Source organism: Pyrus communis, chromosome 13 (assembly GCF_963583255.1).
Source record: "Pyrus communis chromosome 13, drPyrComm1.1, whole genome shotgun sequence".
NCBI classification, from domain to species: Eukaryota; Viridiplantae; Streptophyta; class Magnoliopsida; order Rosales; family Rosaceae; genus Pyrus; species Pyrus communis.
In genome coordinates, this window is record NC_084815.1 from 8,240,299 (window position 1) to 8,263,986 (window position 23,688).

Consider the following 23,688-nt stretch of genomic DNA (forward strand, 5'->3'; position numbering starts at 1 on the left):
TAAGTAGTTACTAGATAATATTTTAGTTTGGTTATTTAAATATTCAAAATTTAAAAACTGAATAAATGATAAAAAAAATTAAAGAATTTAAATATTTTTATCTGAAGGGGCAAAATTGATATAAATATGTAATTGGATAACTGGACTCAGTTCCAAAAACTACCTATGTTTTTGGACCTAGATCTAAAACCCCTTTTTTTTTTTCATTCCATCAAATTTTACAATAATGTGAGAGTTTGTAAACTGAAAACTACAGTCTCTCTCCCACGTTTCTTTCCTCAATTTCCCAACATTTTTTTATTTTCGTTTTTTTCTTCTTTTTTTTAACGGCATCTGTCTCTTTATGTTTTGTTACCAATTTGTCCTTTGTCTTTTGAATTTTTTGGATTTTGATTGTGAAGGAAACAAATGGGCATTTTGGAAAGCTTCATCAAACTAAGGCTCTCACTTTATATATACATAGATATATAAATATACAAATACCAATGTATTATCATCTACAACACAAGTTGAGAACCAAAATAGTAATTACATAATTAACAGAATGTATAAAATCATTGATGATTTGACAATGATTAAATAATCAAATGTAGATTTCAATCGATAATCCAATATGATGGTTTATACTTTGTTAAGTTTAGCGAGCACGAAGGCAGTAGCAGACGTGATAGCTGGAATGAAGAAAGCATTAGGAATTGCACGAGGCATGATTCGTTGCTTGATGAGGAAAGCGGTGAGTGGAACACCAAACATGTACATGAGTGTGTCTTTGGCTCCAACACCGGTAAATCCTGTACCCACAATTATTTCTTGTAAAATCTTTTGAAACTCTTCCCTTTTCAGAGAGCTTCCCATGCCTTTGTGGTGTTGCTGCAGCATTTTTTTATTTTAGTACAACGATATATTTTTACAAGAGAAGGACTTTGGCTAAACAACACAATGACCAACCTAATTTGGTATCGAATTCGTCATCCACTATATTCAAACCTAAGACCTCTCGCTTACAAGTAAAGATAAATATTACCAGACCATAGTACTGAGTGGATGCAACATATTTTAAAATAAATATTATTTTATCATATCATCGTATATATATGCTTGTGACGTAATGTCTAGCATATCAAACTAATAAATTATCTAAAGTTTACGGTCGGCGACCTAATAGTCATTTACACCATATAATCAGATTATACTGGTCTATTATTTCACTTGTTATAATGGAAGTGAACAATATAAAATGTCCAACCATTTTTAGGATTCATATTAATAAAAATAGATGAATTCACGTGTTATCATAATGTATTTCGGGTATATTGAAAAATTGCTTCATATTTGGATCATACTTTCTTACAAAACTAACGGCGTACTTAAACTCGAACATTTTGTGTGTGTGTGCGTGTAAAATATGACAAGCCCAATATTTATGGTACGTACGGTAGCAAAAATTAAGAACTTCAACAAGAATTGATGCTTACTTCGTATGCTTTCTTGAGTTTGCTTTCCTCTGGGACGCAAAATTGGGTGCTACCGAGCTGTTTGTTGATTTTTCTGGCAAAAATAATTATGGAATTGAAGATTAATTACACCAATTATTAGTATCCTCTGTATAGTCGAGATATATACTCAATGGCAAGCATAAGAATGCAACATATTTTCTCTCATGTGCATGGGATTGTGTTTGCGTGGGTTGCGCATGACACGGTTCAATCTAATGACACTATAACGACACTCTAGCAACAATAGTCTATGCAACAATCCAACGACACCATAACGACACCGTTATTGGTTGTGCATAATCCAATCTTATTGTTGTTGTTGCAGTGTCATTATAGGTGTCAGATTGTTGTTATGGCGTTAAATTGTTGTTGTTGTTGCAGTGTTGTTATGGCGTCAGTAGACCAAACCGGATCATGCGCGCCTGAAGGCGCACAAAATCCATGCCCAGGAGAGAAAATCTGATGCATGCAGATAGTTTTCCAATATAAAAAATTAATGCGTAGAAGCTAAATGCAGAGATTCGGGATCATGCATGCATGGGCTAAAATGACAGCGAGTAATTGATTATAGGATGTATATATATACTCGACAGCTTCGCATACGGCTCTGTAGAATTCAGTTGCGGTTGGTTCCTCGGTGCCACTGCCAGCTTCAAAATGTGTTTTATAGAACTCCTCGATTATGGGACTAATTTCTTTAATCTTGTTTTCCTCCGTTCCTGCACAATAAAAATGGTAGTTAAGGGGCTGTTAATCTGCAAAATATACATAAACTTAATAATTTGTGTTACTGATGCTTCTATCAAATATAGTCAAAAGCGTTTTTTAGCGTTAGAAAACCATATTATAGCTAGCCTGATACATAGAAGCAATCCTAAACAGAGAGAGAGAGAGAGAGAGTACTAGGAGCCAATGTCTTGAGGGTTTGGCCCATTTTTTTTATGTTTTGCAAGGTTTTGTGCTGCCGATTAATACAGAGAGAAGAGCTATAAGCTTTGTATATGTGTGTTTTAACATGCAAGAAGCGCATAAAGCATCAATGTGACTTGACTTGTGGGGGTGGAAATAGCATATATGCATATTATGTTATGCACTCTTGCATTGCATGTAACACCATTGTTCAAGGCCTTAAGCAACGCATATTCCAAATTTCCAACTGCATAGTTTGGGCCTCTGACATATGGCTCATCCTCAATTTTTTTTTTTTAGTACGATCAATATTTTACACTAAGAGAATAAGAAGAATTTGAACTCAAGACGTAATTAGTTTAAGAACAAGACCTTAATTACTAAGCAATCCACGACTTGCTTGTGTACTTCTGAAATGTTGTCATGTGGTGCAATCAATCAACTTTTATAACTACGAGTGATTGATCAGAAAATGGATCATGTAAATTAATTAATGGATAATGTTAGGGAGGCTAAAAATTTTAAACTAAATTTGCAAATCAAATGATTTGGTTATTAATAATTGGATTATTACTGAAGCGTTGATTAACATGCTTATTTTCTCTTGGTGACACACACTGTTCTAAAAATCCCCGTTTAGCGCTGCCTAGGCCCCCGCCTTGGTGACACATCATTTGGTTTGCAATTTTGGTTTAAAATTTTGGTCTTCCTAATGTTACCCTTAATTAGTTAATTCCTTCATCAACAATACTAAACTATTGTTCATATGTAAAATATGAATCTTTCCTTCCACAATAATTTATTTGAGCGAGCTCTCCTCTTGCACTTAAGTTTGAATTTCTCTTTCCGCAAATTAGATTAATTTAAAGTAAACTATTGTTCATATGAAAATTAACTATGCTATACATGCTAATTTTTTTTTTCTCATTTCTTTATAATATGATTCTCTATACAATAGCCTTGCCATAATAATTTAGTATCCAACTCACCATCAAATAAATTTGAAACTAAGACCTCTTACTCACAAATATAAAGGAATATCATTTAATCGTAATACTAAGCGACATTCACCACATAAGTTAAACAAAAAAAATACTGAGAGAAAAAGTTGGGTATAAGCCTTTTTCTATAAACTTCAAAATCCTTTTCTAGGTTGCCAAAATGTTTAGAGGAATTTAGAAAAACAATGTCATAATCTTATGAGTTATATGCACACTTGCCACTCAAATTGGTCTCTGCAAGATTATTGTGGCTTTCCTAGTCCTTCAAAAAGTTCTAAAAATTGGGGAAGCTTTCTCGCTCTGCCGCTGGTTGTGGGTCCCCAAATCAGCTAACAAGGTCGCAGATTGGTTAGCATCCTTCAAAATTTGGGAATAAGTGTTTTTACGTGGGTCGATAAACTTCCATCTTTGATGGTCCACATTCTGAACAAGAATGGCTTACCATGTTCCCCTTGAGTTGGTTTTGGCCGGGTGTTGGGAAGAGACGCTGCTAGTTGGTTGGTAGTGTCGTCTTACTTTTATCTTCCCAGCACTCTATTTTAGTTGCTGTTTTGTTTTGTAATGTTGTGTTGGTAGGCTTCCCCTTGTACTCTGTTTTAGTAATGCTATTTCCGACTAATAATAAAAAAAAAAGAGTATGCTTTAATAAATTTAAATTAAAAAAAAAAAATTGCTAAAGCATCCAAAATAACACATGACACGTCATCGTCACATTTTTGGATTTTTTTTTTCCCATGTGCTTTTGGTTTTGAATCTGGCAGCATATTTAATAAGGAAAACTAATAAAAAAAGTTTGAAAATTTTGAGTTTTAACGAAATGACAAAATAAAAGGTAAAGTGAATATTACCAATATTGACTTTTTAGTATAAAAATATATTTTTTTGTTAAAATGAACAATATCAGAAAATTTTCATTAAAATTCTCTATTTAATATTCTCGAATATTAAAACTCCCATCGATTTGAAGCCGCCTATAAAAACTCGACCACACAAATCCCACAAATATTACCAAATCACCGACTTAACCTCCAAAACTTTTACAATGCACTGGGGTATATAAGATATCCCAAGCATTTTAATTGTTAAATTTTAATTTGTCTATTTGATTGAAAATATAACCGCTAAAAAATCTTAAACATTTGATACTCCAGATTTCCTCAGCTTCACAGGGGAAGGAAAATATCTCAGTTGGATATTGCGATGCTCTATGAGAAAATAAAAATGTTATTCTTACTATTTATTTGTAGAAATAAGATTTTCTTCCCTCCTATTCCCTTCATCTCCTCTCATAATTTCCATTTTGTTTCCCTCTATATATATATATATATATAAAAATTAATATAAGATGCTGACATAACTTAATCGTGATCATACAAATAAGAGGGGAGTGAAGGGGAGAAAAAGAGAGAGGAGATAATCTTACTCCATGTTTGTACCACTATTTGGATCATCTCTCTTATAGAAATGTGACACACATATGTTAATAGACTCTACTTCTATTAGAAACTAGCCTCTCCGCATACGAGAGAGCTTTTTTATAATCACGGGTGCTACGCATGTGACATCCCACATCACCCATGAGAGTGATCCTTATATGTATATTCTCATCCCTACCTAGTACGAGGCCTTTTGGGAGCTCACTAGTTTTGGGTTCCGTAGGAACTCCGAAGTTAAGCGAGAAGGGGGCTAGAGCAATCCCATGATGGGTGACCCACTGGGAAGTTGCTCGTGAGTTCCCAAAAACAAAACCGTGAGGGCAGGGTCGGGGCCCAAAGCGGACAATATCGTGCTACGGTGGTGGAGCAGGCCCGGGAAGTGATCCGCCCCGGGCTGGGATGTGACAACGCATCCCTAAAAGTTTGTTGTTTTAGTTGATAATTTTTACTCACAGGCGACGCGCCTCTAAATTTTATTTTATTTTTATTTGTAATTCTTGATAATAAATTGTAATATTTTATAAATTTATTTTCAAAAGAAGATAATGTAATATAAGATTCACTCTTTTCCTAGGAATACATTGAAGAGATACATAAATTTAAACATAATTTTCAATGGACTCATGATTTTGCATCTTCATACAAACTACAAAGCCTTTTTTTTCTTCATAAAAAGATAATAAAATTTTCTGTATTGGCTTTCTCTTCTCCACGAACCAATGAAGTGAAACATTGTTCTTATCTATTTTGAAATTTATTGATCTGCAATTGCAATATATGAAGAACCAATTTTATCAAAATCATGTTATTGCATTTCTTAACAGAAAAACCAACACAAAGTAAAGGGATTCCAAGGGGAAAAAGAATGTATCAACCAAGCTAAGTTGGAACATGTCATTACAGCCATCATCTAACTCATCGATCAGAAATCATACATCAGTACTCTCACATCCCAAACCCAAGTAAATAAGCCATAGAAAGCAAACCTAATACTTTCACATAAAAATTGAAATTAGAAGACAAACAAAAATGAAAAAATAAGAGACCTTGGGACTAAACTCCACACACCTTGTGCAACTGTTACAGATAAAGGACTATTCTTTGAAGAAGTATGGTTCTTTCTCAAATTGTTCCAGAGCATCATGTGATCCTTCATCACCTTAATCCTTCTTTGTAAATATGAGAAGGAAAAAAAAGCTGCATAAACATATTAGTGAAAACTAATTGCATTGTATGGGGTTAAAATTGTGTTCTTTGCTATATTTACAAATTGAATGAACTCACGCATGTTCTGCAACAAGAAAGGAGAGAAAAATCAAAACCTTATTATAATATTGTGGCTTTTATTGTGATGGAAGGGATCATCACAGTAGCAAATCCGGCGGGATTACACACACACACATATAGATAGTATTAACATAGAAAGGAAAATGTCGCAGTTCCTACCAAATTAAAGAAAAGAAGCAAGCTAATGATAATAAAAATGGATTAAAACATAAATCGGAAACACCTTTTTCGTTCAATGTGATAGTATTGATGCAATACAAAAAGGTTGGAAATTAAGTGATTAAGGTTGTCAAAATAAATAACACAAATAATTAGATTGAAATGAAGACAATGAACAATGTTATGAAGAGGGGCATTTTAAAGGTTGATTGGCTAATTATGGTTGTTTTAACTCTCTTCAAGAGGTTTCAACCTGCACTTGCTTTGCGAGGGCGAGATGCATGATCCATTAATCCTCACAGAGATTCGCAACTAAATGTGGCTTTATTATTTTGTCATCATCTCCACTATCTTCTTGAGGACTGCTTTTGCTGCTTCAAATGTCAGAAACACGAAATTCTTTTAACTCCTGTCAACAAAACTAAAGCATAACTTATAGAACTATCGGGAGGAAAGTCTGAGACATACCTGTAGGAATTACCCACCCACTGAGGGATTGCAATTCGTTTAGTTTCATCTTCCCTCGCGAATTGCTCGTTTCTTTTATGATGTTGTGTTTGAGAATAGTGTAGTATGAATGGGGAGAGAAGCAGTTTTTTAGTTCTCCATTGAAAATGTGTTTCATATTTCTGTGGTCTCATACTCCCGTTAAATGCCCTTAGTTGTGTTAATTTCTCCTCTCTTTTTTTCTCTATTTTTAATTGCTTTGTTTTTATTAAAGTGCTCATTTTTGTTTTTATTAAAATATTATATTTTAGGGCCTTAAAAGAAAATCAGGAACTGGACGCACTTTTTTCTTTGTTTTACTTTTTAACCGCAAAACTACTAAATAATTTTATAGGATAACCATACAACAGGATCATTTTCGGATTCTCTTTGTGAGAATCCTGAGGATTCGTGAATCGTATCCGTTCATCATACATCGTGCAGTTAGCTTTTGTCAAGTACTATTTGTGTTTAATTTTAAATAAACAAATTTAATATGATTTCTGACCGCACGATGTATGATGAACGAACACAATTGAAGAATCCCTGGGATCCGCACAAAAAGGATTCGGATTCGATAACTATAATGCTTTTGTTTTTTTGTTTTTTTTAATTTATTCTTTTCCAATACAGCTTTTTTTGTTCGGTTATGGTTTTTTTTTTTTTTTTTACACCAATTTGTCCTAGTTTTTTGAACTTTTGAAGGTTTGATTGTGAAGAAAACAAAGGAACTTTCTTGACATTTTGAAATACTTCACCTATTTGATCTTCTCTCTTTATATATATAAAATAGATGATATAAATAAACGGTAACTGTATCACCACTCGTGAGAAAATCAAAACATGTGGCATTGTGTTATTTGTTCGAGATGCTACGGTTCCGGATGTAGCTAGGTTCCGGATGTAGCTAGGTTCCTTTCTAGACCTACACATGGCATCTTGTTATTTGTTTGGAGTGCCAACTCACAGTGCCTGATTTAAACAATTTATTAACAAGGGTACAATTTCATTCATCCGCTCGGCTCTCTGCGTGTGGTGTCTGTTTTGGGTGACGAGTGACATTGCAGTCCCAACAATGGCTGAGAAGGGTAAGGAGAAAGAATCGGATCCATTTCTGTACGAGAGTGAAGACGAAGAAGATGACATTGAGGAGAACAAGAGCGAGAGTGGGAGCAGCTCCACCAGCAGCCATGGCGTCCGTCATGAGGTTTCCTCTCCTGTTAGTTTTTCTTCTCACAAATGGCCTCAGAGTTACAGGTATATATTATATGTTTATATATACATCTTCCTTTCATTGTTTTTCACTCAAGCCTTCATTCACCTGATTGATCTGCCATGTTCGCATTCTTAATTGGTTCCCTTCGATATCCTAGAAAATTTTCATGAAAAGTTATGTTGATTCATGTTCTGCATAAAATTTAATTACCAAGATGTTCTATTTTTTGTGTGATGAGAGTATGAATCCCGACATCCGGGAGAGAATGTACTTTGCATGTGCTTATACAGAGTTAGGATACTTCCCCACATTGCCTATTGATTTTACGGCGGAACCTCAACTTTCTTAATTGCGTCTCGAAAATTAAACGCAGAAGATACAGAAAACAAAAACATGGGTCAGCAAGTGACAGATTAATTAGTTAATTATGTGTTTGAGAAGGAGACACATTATAGCCTAACACTATTACCCCATCATAGAAGCAAAGGATTTTGTGTGCTCATAGACTGCAGTACCAATAAAGCAGCTGCTCCTTGTATTGTTTCATGGCTAAATCGGTCCACCGTTACTGTAATGGAGTAAGTATTGAACAACTGAGGTTACTAAAGATGATATATAGCTTACTACACATACATTCTCTCCATACAGTCGTCCTAGATCATAGGTGTCATTAAGTTCTCAATGAGGCATGCTAACTAAACTAATTAGACGCATTTTTAATTTGTTTTCGAAACTAGTTGTTATGTAATATTTTATTAGACGTATTTTCTTTTCAAGTTTATATGCTTGACTGCTCGTTTTTTATCGTTATGTACTTTATGTTATTTTGGGCAGGGAGACAATCGATTCTTACTCAATTGCAGCATCACCCAATATTGCAAATCTCGGATTTGTTCCAAGTAATGCAAGCTTTACAAATTACTCGAAAAGCATTTTAGACCTGATTGGAAAGTCTCCATTCGTGTCTACCAACGAAGGTTTTCCTCAAAAGGGTGATTCGGAAAGGTTCTCAGTAAACCAATCATTATTATCAGAGAGATCGACACTGCATAAGCATCTGACTGGAGAAATACCTGTTGGTCATGGGTGTAGCTTCACTCAAACTGTCTTCAATGGTATGCTATTTGATTTAAATTTAAACATCTGGTCTGAGTTGTTCACTTCCCCCAATCCTCGCAAAGCGGGGAGTGGGGTCGCCCTTTTTCTTATCTTAGTTGTTCACTTCATGTATGATATAAGTTATTGATGTTGGTGAATTGGTGTTTCCTTTGATTGATATGATACTTTTCCTCCAATATTACAAAAATGTACGTGGGAGAAACTTTTTATGTACTTATTTATTTGCTTCAATTTATATGATTCTGCTTACTAATATACTATAATTAGAAAGCAAAGGTTGTATGTAATAGTAATGCATGGATCTATTTGGTTTCTGCATTCTGTAGGTTTAAACATTCGTATCGTGGCTGTATTTGCTTGAATTCATTGTGTCACATCTTTCTGGACAGGAATTAATGTAATGGCAGGAGTTGGGCTTCTTTCAACACCTTCTACAATGAAAGAAGCTGGCTGGGCAGGTATCGTGGTGCTACTTCTTTTTGCAGTTGTGTGTTGTTACACGGCCATACTCATGAGATACTGCTTTGAGAGTAAAGAAGGCATCAAAACTTACCCGGATTTAGGAGAAGCTGCCTTTGGAAGATATGGGCGTCTTTTCATATCCGTAAGTTTAAACTTTTTGGCACTATATATGGTTTGACTGATCAGAAAATGAAACCAAGCTAGTTCTGTAAGTTGCAACTTCCATATCAGTTATTTGCAGTACTTTAACAGTCTAATTAGCATGTTTGGTTGCCAATTTGATGGTTTCACTCTTCGCATTTCCTGTCAGTCAATTCCTCATACCGGATGTTATGCATCTCTGAACTTTATTGATCTACAAATTCAATGTATTTTCTGGATGATTTTATTAAATCTTCCATGTCAGTTATTTTTTTTTATTTTTTTTATACAGTATTCTCTAATATATTTGGTCTTTTGATATCGGTGCAGATCATTTTGTACGCAGAACTATACGTAAGTGAAATATTGATTCTAGTTTTACATTGTACTTGAACCTTAAGTGGTTTATTCTCAAAAAGATTTCTTCTCCATATATGCAGTCTTATTGTGTAGAATTCATCATTTTGGAAGGAGATAATCTCAGCAGGCTATTCCCAGGAACATCTTTGAATTGTGCTGGTTTTCAGCTGGACTCCATGCACTTATTTGGAATAGTAACTGTCCTCATTGTTCTGCCAAGTGTTTGGTTGAAAGATCTTCGTCTTATTTCATTCCTTTCAGGTGTCGCAAACTTTTTCTTTTAAACGCCATGATGCTTCCATGTTTTGAAAATATGAAAGAGTTCATATGCAATGCAATCAACTGAATCCATTGTTGGTTCCTATTGCAGCTGGTGGGGTCATTGTCACAGTTTTGATTGTTCTATGCGTGATTTTACTTGGTACAGCTGGTGGGGTTGGGTTCCATCACACCCCGCCTGCAGTGCACTGGAATGGAATTCCACTTGTAATTGGTGTGTATGGGTTTTGCTTTGCCGGGCATACTGTCTTTCCAAATATATACCAATCCATGGCAGACAGACGACAATTTAGCAAGGCGCTAATAATATGGTATAAATATGAATTCTTTTCAACTTTGTGCATTCACCTTCCTTGACCTTGATTCTTATGCCTTGCATTTTTCTCATGCAGCTTTATCTTGTGCGTTCTGTTATATGGGAGTGTTGCAGTCATGGGATATCTCATGTTTGGTGAACGCACTCTGTCACAGATTACTTTGAATATGCCACCACATGCTTTTCTGTCCCAAGTTGCACTGTGGACAACAGTAAGTGTGAAATTGTGGATTCTCAATTAATAATGGGATATTTGTGTGTTTTACGGTTCACTGAGCTTGTTTTTGTCGCTTTTTAACAGGTTATCAACCCGTTGAGCAAATATCCTTTGAACAAATATGTGTGTTTATGAGTGTGTGCATTACTTCTGAAAATTCTGTGGATATTCTGATCATTCTGTGGTTACTTCTTATATTTGCTTCTTTGCTTCCTTGACATTGAGCAAATATGCCCTGTTGATGAACCCATTAGCAAGGAGTATTGAGGAGCTGCTGCCAGTTACAATTTCTAACAGTTCCTGGTGTTTCATTATTTTAAGAACAGCACTCGTCATTTCTACTGTTGTTTCCGCCTTTCTTATCCCGTTCTTTGGTAAGTTTACGCTTCAAGCAGTTACTTTACTCCTTTAAGCTAGGTCACTGCAGAACTGACCACTCGAACCCTATAATGAAATGGCTATAATCTCCAAAGCCTAGTAATTAACTTCCATAACGTAATTTTATCCACTATATATTTCACCGTGTCTTACCACATTTATGAGTTCAAGGAGTTTATCAGAAAGTTTGCTCATGATAACTAATAGAAAAGGAGAATAGGGCCTGATACTATTTAATGCATTTATAATTGGTACGCGCATATTCGTTAACTTCCTGTTAATCAGAATGTAAACCTAACCACCTCAGTTGCACTTTTCTTATTTCAGGTCTTGTGATGGCTTTGATAGGCTCTCTACTCAGTATTCTTGTGGTAAGATGACACCTCTATTCAGCAATTACATAGTTGTAGTTCATAAAATGGCACAATACGTATAAGTAGTTAAAGTCGACAATGGCATTACTAATCATGAAATCTAACCACCGAAGTACAACCGAGCTACCATATGTGTGTTTACGAGTGATCACCATGTGCATTACTGGTGTGCACCTAGAGCACCAATTTATGTGAATTACAATTTTGGCCGTCATAGGAAGCTTATTGAACACAATTAGATCCAGGATGCTGCATATTTTAGTGTCAAAAACCGAAACCAATTGGTGCAGTTAACGGCTTACACTTGCCAAAGGCCAATGATCTTTTACTACTCTAACTACGTTCAGGAATAAACCAAATCATGTAAATAACATAGTTGATGATTGAAAGTTTTACCAGATGGCTCTTCTGAAACCTACTTTTCTCCAAGGAAAGATAAATTTATTGAATTTGCCGTAAATTACTGAGGATGAATGCGAGGAATTGTCGGGACTTACACAACTATTCCAGGCAGAAGATCTTTAGGCAATGGAGTTTGATAAGGCCATACTTGTCCTTTTTCTGTATGTGTAAATTGCATGGTCTGTGGTAGCCTGCAAACTGTGATATAAATCACTTGTGAGCGCTCAACATATGCGAACAGCTCTTATTGTCGTCCATTCTGTTTGTTCCTGTTCTTTTCTTTTCGTTTTTCTTTTCATGTTGATATAAAATAATTGCAAAGACATCAAAATTAATCAATTTGATTTGTGCGGTCTTGGTTGCAGTCAGTAATAGTTCCATCACTATGCTTTCTGAGAATAGCTGGAAGGAAAGCTACAAGGACACAGGTTAGGGAGTTCTCTGAATACCTTATACGATCTATTAACAACATTTTTGCATACGCAGCTGTAACAAAGAGCAGTATGTGACGAGTTTTGGTTCACTCTTGTTCTTATTCAGGTTGTTTCGAGTATCACGATTTCCACTTTGGGCATCATTGCTGCAGCCCTGGGTACATATTCTGCACTGTCAAAAATTGTGAATCACTATTGAAATATTCAAGGCATTCGTTCGACAGTTCAATAATACTGGTGCATCGCTGGTCCAGCGGCTTATGCATTCTTCCGTTAATCTTAGATTCATATTGTATGTGTAGAAATATAATTGGATGATTTCATTGATGTATAATAGTACATTTATATACACAATCATGACTAGGCATTTACAACAAAACCTATGCCACAAGACACGCAAACCTAGCCTAATACATAGGAGAATCCGGATTCCAACATCCCCCCGCAAACTCGACCGGTCCGGGAGAGATGAGTTTGGAACGCAAGAGTAGAAAGCGTTGCTTGAAGAGGCCTTTGGTAAGAACATCAGCGGGCTGATCAACGGATGGAATGAAAAGAACCTTAAAACTGCCAAGTTTGACACGCTTGCTGACAAATTGGTAGTCTAACTCAAATGTGTTTGGTCCACGCATGAAACACAAGATTGGTTGCCAATGTAGGTAGTGCTCAGATTATCGCAATAAACAAATATGGGTGGTGGGTGGTGATGCAAGATGGCGAAGTTCACACGAGACAGGAGCCAAATGGACTCGGCACATGCATGAGTACTTGGATTCGGCACTAGAACGGAGACAGTTGGCTGCTTAGCTAAGCTTCAAGAGATGAGATTAGGTTCATGAAAAAGCAGGTAGCTGGAAGTGGAACGATGAGTGTCCGGACAACGAGCCCACTCAACATCAGAATAATCAGAGAGTGACAGGTCTAAAGGAACGTCGAAACACAATACCAAGGTCTAGAGAGCCTTTGTTGTAGTGCAAAATACGTTTGGCAGCAATAAGATGTGCATTGGTAGGCCTTGACATAAACTGAGCAATATGATTAACAGCAAGGCGATGTCGGAACGTGTCATGGTGAGATACTGGAGTGCGCCAATTGAGTGCCGAAATTCAGTGGAAGCAATGGGAGTCGAGCAGGGTTGACAAAAACACATTCCATGGAGTGAGATGTCAATTTGTTAGTGGTGTAAGCCCTTAAATATGGGTAACAAGCAAAATCAAATGGACAGGAATAGGGACTAGACCAACCCAAGACCGAAGAAAGGGAAGATTAATGAGAAGGGTGGCTGTTAGGGCAGCCTCCATCCAAAGGGAGAGTGAGCATTGGAGGCAATGAGGAAGAGACGGGTTATGGTGGAGATGTGGTGATGCTTACGATCGGCCAAACCATTCTGTTGGGTCTTATGGGGACACGAGACGCGATGAATAATGCCATTAGTGGCATAAAATGTTTGAAAGAGGTACTCAGTTCTACCATCGTTTTGGAAGAATTTAATAGTCATCATAAAAATATTTTTAATCTTGAGGCAAAAGGTGCGAAAGTGATGAAAAACTTCATTCTTGTGATGCATTGGAAAAATTCATGAATAACGACTATAGTCGTTAGTAAATAACATATAATATTTGAACCGAGACATAGATTCATTATAAGTTATCCATACATTAGAGTGTACTAAGTAAGTAAAAAGGAGAATGGTGCCACAACTTTATTCGAAGGAAAAAGGTAGCTTGTGCGGCTTAGCCTACACACATGCTTACAAATAGACGAACTAGATGAAGACTCGAACTTTAAAAGGGATAAGACATCAGCGGACGGATGGCCAAGGCGCAAATGCCACAAATGGTAGGTGGCAGCAGAGAGAGCTATGGGCGAGGTGGTGGTAGAGGTGACAGAAGAAAGAGCATCCCTACAGTGGCCCTGAAAAAGAGGCGAACCAAGGGCAAGGTCAATGATAAGAGAACCAGTGAGGCAAAAATGTAAGGGCAACCGAGTAATCATGAGTAAACTTGAACGCACAAATGAGTTTCTGTGAAGGCGAGGAACAAGTAAAACATCATTCAAACAAAAAGTAGACGAACCAATAGGGAGGACATCTCCACTACCAAAAATAACAGAACCATGATAGGGCGTGGGATCCTAGAGAGCACTGACATTGTTTGTCATATGATGCATTGCGCCAATATTGAATAACCAAATAGGATTAGGAGCAGCGGTATTGTGGATATATGATGGACCAGCAAACAGTGTCAGAGAGGTACAGGCCTATGGTGATACGCAGTCACATGACGACCAAACGTGTTACAAAACGTGCACCAGAATCTAGAAGGGCCGCTAAGGACACAGGCACGGTGGTTAGGAGAGGGGCCCTAATAGTGGTTGGACCAGACACCACGACCCCCACCAGGGCCGCGGCCGCCGCAACTACCACGACCAAAGACACCTCGGTTGCTAAAGAAACCATCACGACTAGGATTCGCACGATTGTGAGGACGAGCCGGAGCAAGATCAAGTGACTGAGCTTGAACCTGGTAAGCCGTTGGATGAACTGGAGCAGGAGAAGGGTGAGGCTGGGCCGGTGGTGCAGGCCATGAACAACAAGCATCACTTGAGTAGCAAGATGAGTAGATAAATTAAATGGTGTTAGGCTTCATAGGTTAGCAAGCACGAACAATGGTCAGAAAGCTCCAAAACAAATAGGCGAAGTTCAGGACCGCGATGACGAACCTTGCATGGTCAGGACCAAGGCCTTTAAGAACAACGGTGTCAAGATCAGAGTTTGGGACCGGCAAACTTATGGCAGCAAGAGCATCAGCGAGAGACTTGGCATGTTGAAGATATTAAGAGGTGTTGCGAGTGCCCTTGGAAAGACCAAGCACCTGACGTTAACCTGTAAAGTGGCAGAGAGTTCATAGAGAGTTTTATTTTGAAAGTTTCCTTAGCATTTCTCACGAAAATATTTATGTTGGATTTTTAAAATCTGAAAAACCAACTTCATGTTCTAAATAAACAACCTAATGTGAAATCATTAACACCTAATTAATTACCTGCAACTGAAATAACAACGTGGACGGCGGTACAATAAGAAGCCGCCTAAAATATATGGTACGTTCAGCAATGACAAAAAAAATAAACATTATAAACAAAGACGGGTGAAAAATAAATTGGTCGTGAACTTGTCATTTTTTATATTCCATCAGAAGACCTTTCATATACAAGTAAAGTAGAATACCACTCGACTATTATAATAAGTGGCAACACGTTAAAATATTAGATAGCAAGAATCTAGGGATTTTTTTTTATATAGTGTTATTCATACACCTATTTTTACCTCTTACACAAATTTGTTAATTTTTGGTCATTGATCTTCTTCAATTTATTCGGTTTGACGGCTGAAAATTAAAAAATGTGTTTGAGAAATAAAAAGGGAGCTTTAATGAAAAGGGTTTGGGCCAACAAATATTTAACCAAAAATCATCCAAAAATGTTATTTAACTAAAATGACTCAAAGTTTAATAAAAAACCATCTAAAATTATTGTCTACGGGTCAAACTTACAAGTCCAACCCACTACAAATCTACATTTTCATAAATACCCCTAAATGATTTGATATTGTCTTAACTCTTCACCAACCTCAACCCAGCACGAAATCGCCATAATAACTCCATGTCTTCCTATCAAATCGAATTCCCTCATTTCAAAAATAACCAATTCAAAGTTCAAATCAAAGTTGAAAAATGAAGCATTCATCCGAATAAAGCCGCCGAAATAAGTTCAAAAAAGTTTAATAGCAGAAACCGACGAAAGTGTCTGGAAAAAAAAAAAAAAAAATCGAAAACATAAAATTGTTTCTGGAGAACCCAAAACATAACAATGTTTCTGGAAAAAAAAAAATCAAATACAGTGTTTGTTTTGTCTGTGCACAAACAAACATTGTATCTAAAACGAAAAGAACCAAAATCTAGAAACAATGACTTAAATTCCAGAAACAATGACTTAAATTCTAGAAACAATGACTTAAATTTTAGAAACAATGGCTTAGATTCCAGAAACAATGATTTAGATTCCAAAAACAGTTTATGTTTTAACCTTTGACTGTTTGTTTTCTTTCATGCATCAGTTGATTATATTTAAGAAATATGGTCTCATTTTGCTTTGAATTCAAATACAGTGAATTTCACTATTTATTTTCTAGCTTTCATTTAAGAAACAGTGTGTCTATTTATCCAGAAACAATGACTTAGATTCCAGAAACAATGTTACTTAAAATCCAGAAAAAACTTATTTTTATAGTCTAGAAACGGTGACCCGTCGTTATTATTGAATGACATGCAGATCTCAAATTTATTTTCTAAAGAAACAAACGATGAACTACTCTGACGAAGAAAAATTGAAAAATAGTACCTCGAATACACTATGAATAATAACGACGATGACGTTTCATCGAAATAATACAAAATATAAATTAAATAGCATGAGGATCTATATTTTTGTTTCAAAGAAAAATAAGAAGGTCTGCAAAACAACAATGAACTCCATTAATGACAAAAATCTAGAACTCAACCTAAAAAAGTTAGGGGTAAAATCAACAAATCATAATTTATTATAGTTGGACCATTTTTAGTTAGACTACTTTAATATGGGCCTTGTACTAATTATTAAACAAAACTTATAACATGGTTTTTTTTTTATTATTAAAACTAAAACTTTTTAAGCCCTTTCATTAGTTTTCCTAAATAAAAATAGGTGCGTGGATAGCATTACTCTTTTTATTTTATTTTATTTTTGTCGATGTGGGTATTATGTTGTTTTAATTAAATCTAGTGGTAAATCTTGTAATTTTGGTATTAGAAAAGGTGTTTGGTACTGTGCACATGGCACTAAGGGTTGTATTTTTTTGAGTCAACAAAAATAAGATGCATTCAATTCATTTATTTTAAAGGGATTTAAAAAGACATGATTTTGATAGATTTTGAGTAATTTTTGGTCATAACAAATCTAACCTGTTCCAAAGATTTTGGTGGATTTCATGTAAGATTACAAAGAACTAACCACGATTAACCTAACGTGCAGTTGGAATACCGGCCAAAAACTATCCGATGATCAAGTTAGTAACCAATAAAAAAAACTTAAGCATTGCTTAATGGGCAAGATAATAAGCAAAGAATGCGTTATGTGTGATAATTGTGTTAGCAGGATTATGCCATATTCATACTCTCCGAGCGTTAACTTTCTCTCTACTAGAGCTCTCCCTCACTCCCTCTGGTGCACCGTGAACAACCACGATCTCCATCACAAATCCTGGAACAATCTCGTCCCTAAATCACAAATCTAGAATCCAGGAAGTCTGGGAAACACAATGGTATCGTTGCATGCTAGAATCGTGGTCTGGAAATGGCCAATCAAAGCTCCCATTCCCGGTCACATTTTCCGGCGAGTTGGGTTCGAATTCGACGAAATCGAAGCTAATCGACCTTGAGATTTCCACTGCTGGATTTCAGGTATCGATCTCATACTACTCTGTATCTGAACTTTAAGCTTGGAATCGAGGTTTTCAACCTCTGTATACCAGTGCATGCATTCTTAGTTTTTCCGGCGACCAACTCCGGAAGAAATCCGTGAGTTCGAATCTTAATGGGTTGAACTAAAAAGAGTTTCCTGAGTTTTATGATGAAAATTTGGGGTAGAAATCCTTCGTTCTCACCCTGTATTATCTGTTCTAGAATCTCCAGAAAACCCAACGCTTTAAATTTGACTTTACGTAATTCCCTGAACTTTTTCTGGTGTTTCTGGCGGGAATTGGGATGCTGATTCGCAGAAAATGTGATTGATTCTAATCTGTGTAATTTTTTGGAAAAAAAAAAAAAAAACAGCAATTTCAGGGGAGCTCCTGCACGGCCAACGGCGGTTGCCGTTAAATCTAACGGCGGCTACAGCAACGTCCGTCAGATTTATGGAATCTCCACATATATTCCGTTAACTCTATCTGAGTCCAGTGACCGGCGCGTGGGCACTGCGACAGCGACGGCAACGACAGCGGTGCATCCATCAGCACGTGACGGCACGTGCAGCGGCGCGTGGAGGACCCGAAACCTACTCAAGATTTTTGGAGGTCCCGAATCGCGTGGTGTTGCCCGTTTAGGCTAATTCAAAGTCGTTAATCACGTTTAGGTGTTGGAATTTATGAAATGTTAGAAAGCAAAGTGTTACTTTATAGGTGCAATTATAAAGGTTACAACTAAGGACAAGCACCTATTAAAGGTAAGGTTCTAAAAAATGTTAGGCGCTAGTCAGGCTGCGGGTTGGTGCTTAGTGTCTAGGCAGCTAGGCAGTGTCTAGGCGGGCGCCTAGGCGGATTTAGGTAAATTTCTTGTATATCTAGTAAATAAGTACATATTGACATTTATAAAAAATTAAACTTGTATGAAATTTATGGATAAGATACTAAAAGAATAATAAAGTGCAAAAAGAGTATCCAACAAGTTCAAAATTTAAAAACACATTAAGCATATATGTCATATAACCATAGTGAAGAGTATTGTAGGATGACGTATGTACAATAAGTTCAAAATTTAAAACCACATAAAATGCAAAATATGAGGAAAATAAGGAAATATGGTAATGCATATAGGATTTTTTTTTTTTTTTTTCAAAAAAAAAACCCTCCTAGCATGTGTCCCCAAGTGGGTAGGTTGATGGTATTTCAAAAATATTTCACATCACAATTTCCTTACTCATAACTTCGTCATTAAGTTGATGCTATTTCGTCACCTTTACGGTGGGTTTTATCATGAATTTAGTGATGGCCAACACATTTTCATGATAATACCTAATATCTTAGCTAATTGTGTCATATCAAACCTGTTAAAATGAACGAGTAATATGACCGACTCGCTACCTGTTACCTGTCAAAGTAATTATATTTTACTTCAATAAATAATCAAATAAAAACATCATACCACATTAGTATCCTACATATCACATTGTCACATGAATATTACTTCAAAAATAGCAACCAATTTATTGAAAGTATTCTAAACAAAAGATTTGAGTTTTCACTTACCTAAATTGATTACTCTAGCTCTTTTCTTTTTAGGACTCGTATTTGTAATGTCTATATTTTCACTTTAAAGATATGGTTATGTTCCCATTGTAGCTTCCACAAACTCCTCATCACGAAGGTTCACAAAATTTGCACCGCGTCCGTAAGGTTCACAAAATAAGAAAAAAAGCGACATGATTAATGTATTAGTTGGTTAGATTTTTATATTAAAGCACCTGTTAGGAAACAACTAGGAAAGAAGTAAATACAAAATTTCAAAATTGACAACCGAGTTATGAAATACTAAAGCCGTATAACACAGATATTCTCAATTGACAACCCTAAATTCTAATTATGAACTACCTAATTTTATAAATTCTAATTTGGAATTATACAATCCAGAAATCTACAGAACTCTAATTTCTTCTTATTGAATCGAAAAATATTACAATCAAATTAAAGGAAAATTAATTTGGAAGGATTGATGGTCAAATATGAATGTTAGCTGGGAATTCTATAGTGAAAAGTTCATATTTTGGTGAAGTTACGGTCGATGAACAGCGGTTGGTGGCACATCTAGCGATCGAAAGGAGGAAGAAGATGAGCTCTTTAATGGCATCAACATATTTCGTTAACGGCAGGTATATCTTGTTAGTTTTAACAGTGGCGTTGGCGAGTGTAACATCGTTACCACTCGTGGCCCTTCTTGCACCGCTGACTACGGCGGTTACGGCGGCGATTGCACTACCATTGGTGGCGCTTTGCTGCCGACGATGGCGAAAACGCTTGCATGCTTCACTAACGGCGTGTGGCGGAACGTGAGTCCAGTTTTAAGTACTTTTCAGTCCTCGTTTTGAGCAAACAAATGGAATCACAAGTCTTTTTCCTAGTATTTACAAGTTTTAGGTAGAGTAATGATTAGTTTAGTGGTTTTACATCTAGGAGAGACTTATGTCAAAGAGTTCAGAGGCCAGACACGGTTACTACTCGACGACATATTAGCGAGTGAGCTTTGTTTTCAAGTGAATATTTTATATATAGATTTCGTAACTGCTTCGATGAAGAGCTTTTAGCTCATGCTATGCTTTTTCTTGTAAATATAAATGTTATTTGTTGATGATGAGTTTATGAATTTATGATGGCATGATCACACGTATTTTATGTGCTAATCATGCATGCTTGCACCGATGTCTGTAATACTTGTCTAAATCAGGACCAGCTTCACGTGTATGTTAACATCGGACCGTTACGCTCACATTGAATTCATTGTAGGTGCCAGCCCATCTTAGTTTCTTTTACATCCAAGACTTGAATATGACTCGCTTAACGCCAACTTTACATTTATGTAGTACTTTAGAGTAGATTATCACATCCAACCTGTTTGTGTAACCACTTTCTGCATGGACTTATGTATCTGCATTTTTTATGAGCATATTGTGTTATATTTGTTGAGATATTTGTGATTTACCTGTATCCTTAGCATGATTGATTTTATACTACTCGAGTTGGTTCTTCATACTTATTTGTAGTATGGTTTAGAAACTATACGGTTTTACATTGAGGAATACTACGTTGGGATAACCAAAAATTTTCTAAATTCTTATTTTGCCCACTCACTTTCTGTTTTGGGTCCCTCCAAAACTTAGTAGTTGGATTATGTGGTGAGCAAGGCTTCATTGGCATATTATGACATCCACTTATAATAATTGAGGATTTTATATCATAGGGTATTTATCACAAATGATCCTTGAAATTGACCCACTCGATCAAGATGATCCTTAAAATTGAACACTAATCAATGCAGTCTCTTAAAATAGGCTTCACAAATCAATATGGTATTTCTGTTACAATTCCAGCAAAAAATATATATTACGTGCTAATGTGTAGGTCCCACAAGTGTAATTGTTATGTCGTTTAAAATATAAAATAATGAAAAAACAAATTTTATTTTTATATAATTATAAGCTTATAAAAAAAAGGGAAAAAAAAGAAGAAGATATTTATATATAAGCTTTTAATTAACTTCTTTATAAACTCGGATCATGCATGTCAATAAACTCACCGGTGGACCCTCTCATCTTCTTTCTCTTCTTAGGTATTTCAATAATTTCACTGTTGGGCCACGCTAGTGAAGTTGTGGGCATCTTTAGAGTGTCGCCGATTGAGACGATGATAGTAGGGATGGTGCTTGAGTTGGTAGCTTGAAGAACCCAGAAAAACCCCAGATGGAAAAACACAAAATAGCTGAAAAATGAGGAAATTACAAGAATTTAAGAGTGGGAAATTTCAAAAACATAAAAAATTAAATATTTCCTCTCACCCTTGGGGGGGGGGGGGTGTAGTGGTCAAGTAGGAAGGGAAAAAGAAGATTGTGGAGCCAAAAATAATCAAGAGGTGACATGTGGATTTTTAGGTATAAAAGGACACAATTATCCTCAAGACACACCGGAACTCCTACGCACGAGCAGTGGACAATTATCCCTCAATCAAGTCAAAAGTGCCCAAATAGGTATTTATTTACAACCTATTTCATCCATCCTCATCATATCTTCTCCACAAGGTAACCCCCAAATCCTTCCTCTTTTATTATAATAATTAGCTAATTAATTAGGGAAGTGTTATTGACACTCCAAAAATCTCATTATACACTCCTCACAAGTGTATTTTTCATTCCTAATATAGAAAGTTTAGAGTGTAGAATGAGATTTTTGGAGTGCTAATAACAATTCCCATTAATTAAATAATTATTCCATTAATTAGCTAATTAACCACAAATCAAGAACCCAACCCACAAAACCATCCAAGTAGGAAGGTCCGCAAAGAAAAGCCTTCATCACTGTCCGCAGAGAAGGCTAAAAAAAGATAGATCCCATCTGGGAAGGTCCGTACAAGATCAGCATAGTAGGCGGCAATAGTAGCTACACCTCTGCCACCATGGATGACAAGGAGATCGAAAAGCAGTGGAATGCCTACAATATGAGGAAGTACCATACGTGACGTCCTACTACATCAAAGCCTGAAAACTCAAGCAGCTCGATGGGCACTACCTCGCAAGCCGAGGACTATCTAGTTGTTATGCAGTTTCTACCTTATAGCTAAGTTCTCGTTCGTTTCACTCGTTTTTTAATAAGGAATTCAGAAGTAGTTTACAGCTTGGCTCGGCTGCATGCTTACAACAATTGATCACTCTTGCACTACAAAGGAAGATCGCACCCTTCTTAGGGACTTATTGCAGGAATTGCGCCCCCCCCCCCCCCGAGGGACCAACCATGCTCTATAGTGCGAGAGGGTAAACCAAGTTCCCGACATCCATTTGGATCTGCTCTCCAGTGCGAGAGGATAAACTAATTGCTCTCCAGTGTGTGAGGGTAAACCAATTCCCTGACACCCACATGGGTTTGCTTTCTCAGGCGTGAGGATAAACTTACACTCCAAATATCCAGACGTGGATGAGCCGGGCTGCCCTAGTATAACTAAGTGCCCGATGGCTTACGCCGGGATCCCTAGAAGAAGCCACAATGGGTTTTTTCAAGGCTTAGCTAATTGAAGAATTTTGGGTCTCTTGGCCTAATCCGTGAGGAACCGGGTCTCTAAGACGAATGAGGCACATTACGCAGTACGCCTTATGGACAGCTGCCCTAGAACCCTAAAACTGCTACCGAGTGCACTAAGGTAGCCTACGATTTCTAGAAGACTACCTACGGCTTGCCATTCGAGTAATAAAGTCGCACTAGACTTACACAACCGCACATTCTTGTGAAAGGTTAAACAAGTTAGCATGCATATACGAAGATTTATCCACTGCCGACGTGATATGTAGTCGATAAGCTTCACCTCTGCCAAGAGTGGAATAACTTACACTAAGTCCTAAAATGTTGTGATACTTGCTACACAACCTACGGAATTGGAGAAAGCCAAGGTTAACAGCCTAGTGCGCAAACTTGTCTGCTTCTGTAAGTAAGGCATCCGGCTGCCAACCCTATGGCTAACAACTTTGCAAAGTTCTACACCTACGGCTGCATAGGCTACGCGGGCCTATCTGCTTATAGAAAAGTAACATGTCTGCCACTGGTCTATAAAGTCTAAAGGTTAGGGCATGAACAAAAGAAGCGAAGATAAAGAAAAACGAAGGAAACATGTTCATAAATGACTAGCAAAGGCCGAAGAAGTTTAAACAAAA

The 23,688-nt window shown here is 36.6% G+C and overlaps 2 protein-coding genes across 2 annotated transcripts; one reads left to right on the top strand and one right to left on the bottom strand.

Moving 5' to 3' along the window:
* Positions 1 to 500: 500 nt before the first annotated feature.
* On the bottom strand, positions 501 to 2,457 carry LOC137712041 (uncharacterized). The gene is made up of 4 exons (XM_068451189.1): positions 2,400 to 2,457; positions 2,083 to 2,215; positions 1,476 to 1,548; positions 501 to 870 (listed from the first exon to the last, which is right to left on the bottom strand). Exons 1-4 carry the CDS (start codon positions 2,428 to 2,430, stop codon positions 622 to 624), a joined length of 486 nt encoding a protein of 161 aa, XP_068307290.1. The 5' UTR covers positions 2,431 to 2,457; the 3' UTR covers positions 501 to 621.
* Positions 2,458 to 7,797: 5,340 nt separating this feature from the next.
* Positions 7,798 to 12,852, top strand: LOC137713508 (amino acid transporter AVT1A). The gene is made up of 12 exons (XM_068452809.1): positions 7,798 to 8,031; positions 8,825 to 9,105; positions 9,499 to 9,713; positions 10,043 to 10,066; positions 10,153 to 10,333; positions 10,443 to 10,662; positions 10,744 to 10,879; positions 10,969 to 10,980; positions 11,105 to 11,258; positions 11,590 to 11,633; positions 12,404 to 12,466; positions 12,579 to 12,852. Exons 1-12 carry the CDS (start codon positions 7,850 to 7,852, stop codon positions 12,669 to 12,671), a joined length of 1,605 nt encoding a protein of 534 aa, XP_068308910.1. The 5' UTR covers positions 7,798 to 7,849; the 3' UTR covers positions 12,672 to 12,852.
* The last annotated feature ends 10,836 nt before the right edge of the window (positions 12,853 to 23,688 follow it).